The sequence below is a fragment of the Nelumbo lutea genome, chromosome 7 (assembly GCF_056320005.1).
Source record: "Nelumbo lutea isolate HS-2025 chromosome 7, American lotus-T2T, whole genome shotgun sequence".
In the NCBI taxonomy this organism is placed as follows: domain Eukaryota; kingdom Viridiplantae; phylum Streptophyta; class Magnoliopsida; order Proteales; family Nelumbonaceae; genus Nelumbo; species Nelumbo lutea.
The window spans coordinates 1,920,168-1,928,496 of record NC_142690.1 but is presented as its reverse complement, the minus strand read 5'-3'; the positions used below and the strand labels follow the sequence as shown (position 1 = coordinate 1,928,496).

At 37.1% G+C, this 8,329-nt stretch overlaps 1 protein-coding gene across 8 annotated transcripts; it reads right to left on the bottom strand.

Moving 5' to 3' along the window:
- Positions 1-531: 531 nt before the first annotated feature.
- Positions 532-5,887, bottom strand: LOC148844573 (glucan endo-1,3-beta-glucosidase 4-like). 8 transcript variants are annotated; one of them, XM_088953602.1, is made up of 6 exons: positions 5,696-5,887; positions 4,994-5,281; positions 3,397-3,519; positions 1,744-2,997; positions 975-1,002; positions 532-885 (listed from the first exon to the last, which is right to left on the bottom strand). In XM_088953602.1, exons 3-6 carry the CDS (start codon positions 3,509-3,511, stop codon positions 741-743), a joined length of 1,542 nt encoding a protein of 513 aa, XP_088809728.1. In that variant the 5' UTR covers positions 3,512-3,519; positions 4,994-5,281; positions 5,696-5,887; the 3' UTR covers positions 532-740. The 8 variants fall into 8 exon arrangements, with proteins under 8 accessions (XP_088809728.1, XP_088809729.1, XP_088809732.1 ...); XM_088953603.1 differs by having other exon boundaries at positions 3,397-3,516; XM_088953606.1 differs by having other exon boundaries at positions 5,079-5,281.
- Positions 5,888-8,329: the final 2,442 nt, after the last annotated feature.

Below are 8,329 nucleotides of genomic sequence, written 5' to 3'. Positions count from 1 at the left end.
TTGCGTTGTCATGCTGAGTCACTATTTGAGCAAGGTCACGCCCACGTATACTAGTGCTGCGAAGTCGGGCCAAATCACCCTCCATCAATAGCCAATATTTTCTTTTATTTTTTTATTTTATAATAATGAGAGGACCCCAAAAGAGGTCTAAGACCTTTTTAAAGTTTTTAAAATACATACAATACACCCTATCGATACGTTAATCCTTGATTCCAATAGATGGAGATCATTAGGTTGCATCATGCTTTTGAGTGAATTTGCACCATACATTTTGCAGGCACGTTTATAGAGAATTAGAAACATTCCTACTTCCTACTTTCATGTGCGTATACCAAATCAGTGAATTGAACTTTTATCTACCCAAGAAAAAGTGAATTCAACCCTTTTAATTGGGGAATCAGTTAACGGAAATTATTTGGGTGGAACCACTAACGAGTTGGAATCACTAATGAAATTCACTAGGTCTTCAGGATTCATTCCATTTTTTATTTTCAATTTTGAAAGGCAAAGAAAATGGCAAGGCTTGCTAGCTTGCTCAAAATGCATATATTTCAACCCATGAGATGAAATAACAATGTCAAAACACAATAAACACAGAGTGAACATGTGGCCATGGTTGGCTGTTGTAAAGCTAATGCATCTCTGTAACTCTTTACAACATAGCAGCCTCCTCCATAGCACTGCCTCTGCCTTAAACTGCACAAGCCTATGCAATTTGCAAAATTGGATATCTTGGCTCCCTAAATTCCAAAAAGAGCAAAAAGTACTGCTGGAATCAGAAACACCACCTCAGATGCTTGAAGCATTGAACTCACTCCAGTGAGGCTAGTAGTTGGTCCCAATGCTGTGGAAGGTGTGATTGCCCCAGTAGTATTTGAACCAGAACTGTTTCCAAAGGTTAATACTTAAGATTGCATAACAAGCAACTAGAAATTCTTAAATATATTAAAGAATTAAAGATTCCAAGTGCTCACCTTCCTGCAAAAACACATGAGCCATGGCCTGCAAAGGGCAAACCACGAATAAATAAATAAAAAAAAGACCATATTTAACCCATAGCTTCCAAGATGAGCAACTTATAGATATGTGGGGTGAGGATATGCAGAAATAGAGATTTAACAGAAAGACTTGATAAGAACGGAGAACAAGGCTTGAGAAATTGTAGTGGCATGTTATTTTGTTGTCAATATTAAGGCCTTATCTCATGGCAAGATTGCCATAACCTCCATTTTCTTACCAACTTCCAAAGGATAGTCCTAAATGTGAAAGGTCCACGCCAATGCATCAAAACATCAGTCAATTCCAAAGGAGCAGAGACTATAGAAAAGGGAGGATTCAGCCTTGGAAAATTCTCTATCTAATAAAAGTTAGATAATAGAGATTAAGTTCCTTATTTACTGTTATAAGAGAGCACACAATTTCCACCAGTATACAGATCAGGTACATCATATGATAAATGAATTTAACAAGAACACACAAGACCATTATTTCAATCATGGCAAGAAAGTAAAGTTTTAGTCTTGAACAAAAGGCTAGAGAAATTATTCTTCTAGAGTAATCAGGCAAAAAAAGTCAGGAATGATACAGCATCAAGAACATGCTTCTTTTTGTAAAGCTACCAATTGCCTCAGTTTTACTGCACCCTAATCCCCTACTTTACCCAAATTGTATGACACCAAGAATCAACTATTTACCATTATATAAAGGCCAAAACATTGGAATTTACATGATGAAAGAACTTACTAGGATCAACTGTGGTAGTTGTGGCTGTACCACTAAAGTCACAGGTCCCACCAATGCTCTGCATCTTGTGAAAATAGTCATTGTAAGCATAAGAAGCATGATCCTGGAGAGTGTTAGGGTCATAACATGGCTGCCCCTCTTGAATAGCACTGCAATTAGCCTGTCCCTGGCCACAAGCCCAATTCAGACCAGACTGCAATGAACTGACATCTGCACCTGGTTTTGCCACACAGAAAAGCCCAATCCCAGAAGAGTTTGCTGTAAGTCTATCCGAAGAACTTAAACTCAAAGGATAAATGGGTGTTCCATTTGTAAAGAACAAACCCCAGTTTCTCTCAGATAAAGCCCCTGGTCTTTTATCCTCATTGAATAGCTCATATATGTATGTCCTTATAGGTAGAGATGGCTGGCTAGGAGAGCCAGAATCATTGAGCACTCGGCGAAACAAGTTGCTGTTGTAGGTCTCTGCATTCTCCACAGTAGCATCAGATTCATTGGCTCCCCCAAGCCATGGCCAACCTGTTTCTGTCACAACAACTGGAATACCAGAGAAATTGAGTGCTTCGATGGAGTAATAAGTGGCATCAACCATGGACTCAAACATGCTGGGATAGTGGAAAAGAGTGTTGGGGTCAACAATCTGTTTGGTTAGAGAAAGGGGCTCAAAAAGTGCAAATTCAAGTGGAAAGATACCATTTCCTTTGGTGTAACCATAATAAGGGTTGGCATTTAACATGTAAAAAGATCCAGTGTTCTTCAAAAACTGGAGAAATTGGTACATGATGGAGCTCCATGTAGAATTAAAGGTGGCATCAGAGGGGGGGAAAGGCCTAGGGATCATGTCCATGGACTGGGGACTTGAAACTTTGACCTGGAAATTGATGTTAGAAGCCACAAGAGCATTGTGAAGGTAGTTCATGGCTGGAACCAGGATGGGAGCAGCATTTGGTATTGAAGTCAGGACTTCACTGCCAACAGCTATTGCCGTGATATTGGTGGAAGGCAAGTAAGATACAACATTCTTATTGATCCAAGCGGCTGCAACTGATGGGGATTGTCCAATCCCCAACACCTCCTCATTGGTCACTCCCACCATGACTTCAATCCCAGTGCCTGCTAAGGCATTCAGCATGCGATTATCAGCACCATAGAGGCGTACGTGAGTTATCTGATTGGCTTTAAGGATTGCCACCACATCTGAAGCTGATGGCAGATCTGTGACATCCATGCCAATGTTTATCCCCACAAATGCACCTAGATAGTTAAGGAACACAAATCAGCAACACTCTGGAAATTAAAAAAAAAGGACCAACTCCATCTCCAGTCCTTGTTCATTTCACATCTGAGCATTCCTTAAAAAATAAATAAAAGAATGAATCAACTTAAGATAAGATGAATAAGAGCTTCTAGGTAGCTTATATTGCATATTATGATATTTGAGAAATGCGCTTAAGATAATTTAGCTTATTTTCTCGCTGCAATATAGAAACTCAATTAAAATAAACTAATAAAACAAGAGATTGCATAAATTGTTTGGTAGTTGAAAAGAATTGATAATATGATAATTAATTTTAAAAGCTTGATTTATAAATAATGAAGTCTTTCCAGGACAAACATATATGCATTTTATCCAAAGCATACATGATGGAATACCTGTGGCAATGCGAAACATTAGGACTATGAGAAAAATCACACTCCACCATTGTTCAGACATCATCCGGTCTAACAAGTTTAAACAGATCAACCTGGAGTTCCAAATCCCTGTCATCCTCTCTACTGACAGAATCAGAATTAAGTCACATATTCAGCAAGAACAGACAAAAATTAAGAAGGTAAAGATACTCAAAGGCTTAAGCTCAAAAGGACCTGACAATAACAGATAAAGTAAATATCAAATATGGATTATAGCCACATTACCACAATCTTTCAACCTTCAATGAAATTAACAACTTGAACAGAAACAGTCAATTACAGTATAAGAAACAAATGCAGATAAAATGACATATAAACAAGAAACAAGCTATCACTGAACTCAGTTTTTTTTTTTTTTGATAGGTATCACTGAACTAAGTTTTCATGCAAGACAATTCTAACATGAAACCTATCATCACCCATATCAGACAATAAAGAAAGAGGGCTATAGCAACCAAAGCCCTACCATATACAAGGACCTAAAAAGGAAAACACCAAGTTAAATTACATAAATGGGTTGAGAAAATTCATAAAGTAATCAATAAGCACTACACTGTCTATGCACCTAATTCAACCACAGTCATAATTCATAAACATAGTCTTAAATCTGAAAAGTATACCTTACAGAATGCAAGGATAGCCTTGAAACAGAATGTACAGATAGTTTGGAGAGTTTCTTGATTATGAAAAAGATTAAAGAAAAGAGTGATAACAAGAAAGCTTTACTAAAACTGCCAATCAAGAGAAAGAAATAAATACGCAGGAAAGAAAAGTTAAGTTACCATGCTTTTGAAGTTCTGATAACTAGCACTGTTATGTCTAGAAAAAAAAAACAATCTAAAGTTGCAAGAAATGGGATGAAATAAAATGCAAATACCTATGATTAACAACACCTCTTCTTATGCTTGAAGTTGATAAGGCTTAAAAGTATTGATTTACCCTATCTGTCTCTTCAAGAGCCACTAAGCATTTTACCTTTCCTAACCCAATCTTCCACAGTTATAGAAAACACAAATATGGATGATCCTTTTGGAAAAGAAAATATAACAAAAACAAGATAAGTCTGTGTACATTATAAACAAAATATCATTTAGAGACTTGTCAGGCTGTCATGAAAGGCAAGGCAATAAATGCACCCCCAAAAAAAAAGGAAAAAACGGCTGGGCTTGACCAGCATTAGGCCATTAGCACACTAAATTCAGTATTAGCTATTGGAGGTGTTTTGTTAGTAAATGTGTTCATTCTGCACAAAAGATTTAAGGGTTCGCAATAAAACCCACACTGTACATTTATCTATAATTACAAAGAAAGATTGTCAGACCAAATAACTTAATGCCTCAGTTTACTCCCAAAACATAAACAAAAGGAAGAGAACCATAAATTGCCAACCTTTATTAACTAAGATGCACAACAACAGAGTGAATAAAGCAACAAAAGAAGCTCACCATCATTAAGTGGGTGAGTGAGAGAGAGAAAGGGAGAGATCAAGAAAACCACAAAGTAGTAATGAGGAATAAACATGTAAAAAACAAAACAAATAGAACAATAAGACAGGCACCTCATCGTTTAGACTTCCTTAATGTACTTTTCTATGGGAGCATATTCAACCACCAGTTTCTTGGATGATCAGATTACCAGAATACCTGGATTAATTAAAGTCTAAAGAGGCTCAAACTCGCTACAAGACAGGAATGTTTCGTAAATTACGGAAATTAAGACGACAAGAGTAGATAATTGCAGAACAACTCCTTATTCGTGTATCCTGCAAACTAAGTGTTTAGTACGCCTCCCGGAATCTGCTATGTCATCAGCAATCCACATGCTGTCGAACTTGCGGGACATAATTCTGGTATAGCAACTATAGTCAGCTTCAAGAAAGCTCCTTCTTAGCCTTATGCATCTGAAATTCCATATGTAGTCTAACCATTTTCTAAAATAAAAAAGAGTAAAGAAATATGAAATGTAAAAATGGAACGAAGAAGATAAGTTGAATACTAAAACCCAATGCAAGAAGAACTGCAACAACCACAAAAATTGAGAAGAAGAAGAAGAAGAAGAAGAAGAAGAAGAACCAATCAGAACTAAGGCAAATTACTCATATATAGGAAAGATGAAGAAAGGGGTAGAGAAAGGGAGAACACGGGAAAAATATCCACATGCCGTGACATAAAACAACATATACAGATACCAAAAACAATAAAAAAGGAAAAAACACGAAAAGAATAAAGAGAGCAACTGAGCAAGAAAGAAAAAACTGTACCTGATCAGACTCCCCCAGCTCAGAGAGTCCAAGATATGGGCGTCCCCTCTGAAGTCTAAACCCTTCAAGACACTTGAACCAATAATGCTCTCCCTACATACACGCAGACAGGCAGACACCCACTTTACACAAATACTACGAAACGAGAATCCACTAACAAGCCACGAAGATTTTGTTCTAAATCCCAATGTAGAAGTAGAACCACGACAGCTGAACTGAACAGGCGTCAATAATAGCTACACCTAGCCTAATTTTTTTAGAGCAAATGAGCAATTGGTTCTTCAAACAGCCAAGTTTATACAAATAAATAAATACCCAACTCACTATTCCCACTTTAGAACCAAGATCCGTCTGATTAACAGCAGCAGATAAAATGGGTGATTTCGTGTTTGGAATCTGTAAACCAGAGAGTCTGGAATTGGAGTGGACCCTGGACTTTCTCAGTCTGTTGGATTTGTCGCCGTCCATTTTTTATTGGGCGGTCGGAAGTAGAATCTGAGTGGTCTCTTTTATTTCCTTTTATCCTTTCTTGTCGTTTTTTTCTCTAACCTTTCCCCGTCCAAGTCAGATTTGTAGATTCTTCTTCCATTTTGCAAAGTGAAAACGAAGAGAGTTAAAAACGAGAACGGCAGGTACTCCAAGAAGAGTGAAAATAAAAACAATTAAATTACAAATGCTCATTTGCGATTTCCATTATTAACAAATACCACCCTCATGATGTTTCCCAAGTTACAATTACCCCTCTGGCCAGAATTCAAAATTACAAAACGACAGTCGACAGCACCCTGACATCGTAGACTTGGGCCACCTGCCAATAAAACAAGTTCCAACACTCTACGAACTTTATTCGACACCGTAGATCTTGCTATAAAAGTGGGATTCACCATGCCAATGTGCCATATATTTTGTTGGCAATTGATGAAGATTCTATGAATATATCATATCATATAAAACTGCATTTGGAATCGATGTTGGTTTTGTCGGCGTTTATAAGGAGTGCAAATCAAACTTAATATAAAATTCCACTGTTTGGATGGAGTGGAGTTTTATCTATCGATGTAAAACTTCATATAAAGTAAAATTTTACATCGATGTAAAACCCTATACTTTTTATGTTATGCTTTTCGATTGAAGCTCAATGGTCATTTAATTTACATTGATGCCCCACAACATATTCCAACTTTGTATTGGGAACATTTCCCAATGATAAGTAGGGAGATGTTTCCAATGCATGCTAAGATGTGTTTGTGAAACACCAATGTGAACTCCTAAAATTTACCCTTGGCCAATTTTTTGAAAAAAAAAACCTAAAAAAAATAGAAGATTGTGTGGTATGTAGACATGTTTATGGGTCGGGCTTTGTGTATGTATCAACATAATACATTCAAGCCCGAGCCCGAGCCCGAGCCCGAGCACAAGCCCAGCCATAAATTTGAAAATATTTTTTTTCTTTTTTATTCAATAAAAAATGTATTTTATTTATATTAAAAAACTTCAAAACTCAAAATAATAAACATCTCACTATTACTTGAAAAAAAAAAGAAAATGAGAAGAAGAATAAAGAAAAAATATTATATATATAAATATATGTATATATATATATATATATCATTAAATAAAATATATTTTTATTATTTAATTTATAGTATCATGTTGGGCTCGAGCTCGAGCCGGGCTTTTTTTACAAAGCCCAAGCCGGGCCCAAAAAAAGTCGGGCCCAGTGCTTTAGGCCCAAGCCCAAGAGCTCATGGGCCTAAAATTATGACCAAGCCTAACTTATAACAAGTCGGGCCGTCGGGTTACTCGGGCCATGAAGAGGCCTAGTGGTATGGAAAACTTTGACTTTAGTTAAATGTTCTGAAAACAATGTTTTAGCTATTAAGGCCATTTTGGGAGTGCTTGTTTGAAATAAGTGCTTATTTGAGCAGAGACCACACCATTGAGCACTTAATGTTGTTTGGGAAATAAGCCCAAAATAAGTGCTTATTTTAAAAATAAGGGTTTATTTTTTAAGCCCAAATTTCCAACTTTTTTAAGTGCTTATATAATAAGCGCTTATTTAGTATTTTTCCTCACATAATTGACTCAGACAAATTTTTATAATACCAAGTATACCCTTTTTACAAAAGCAATTTTACAAAGGCACTTTTATAAAAGATTTTATGAAAAGTACTTTTATAAAAGTAAAGTATTTTTATGAAAGTATGTTCACTATATTGATCACTCAACTCTTTACAAAAAATAGGCATTTGATAAGGGAGGTCTAGCCCCTTACAAAAAGAATGACAAAAAAGACGAAGAGAAAAGGAGCAAAGAGGATGTCCAATGGAAGCCTCGACCCCATGCGAGTGTCTTCATTCAACCACAATGTCAATGTGCTTGTCATTGGCCGCCTCTTGCTGAGTAGGATGCTCAGCACCACCCTGGCTCTCGGCCGAGCCCACCACCTTGGTCGCTTGTTGGCTTGGAGGTTGAAGCCCCAGCTAGTTGACATAGAAAATTGGGAGGAGTGCCAACACTTGAGCTTTGGTATCCTTGATGCCCTCCAAGTAAGAAGCAACGCCAAACTTGGCCAGCTCGTCCTTATGGGCCTTGGAGGCCTTATACTCCTCCACTACTTGAGTCGAGGCCTCT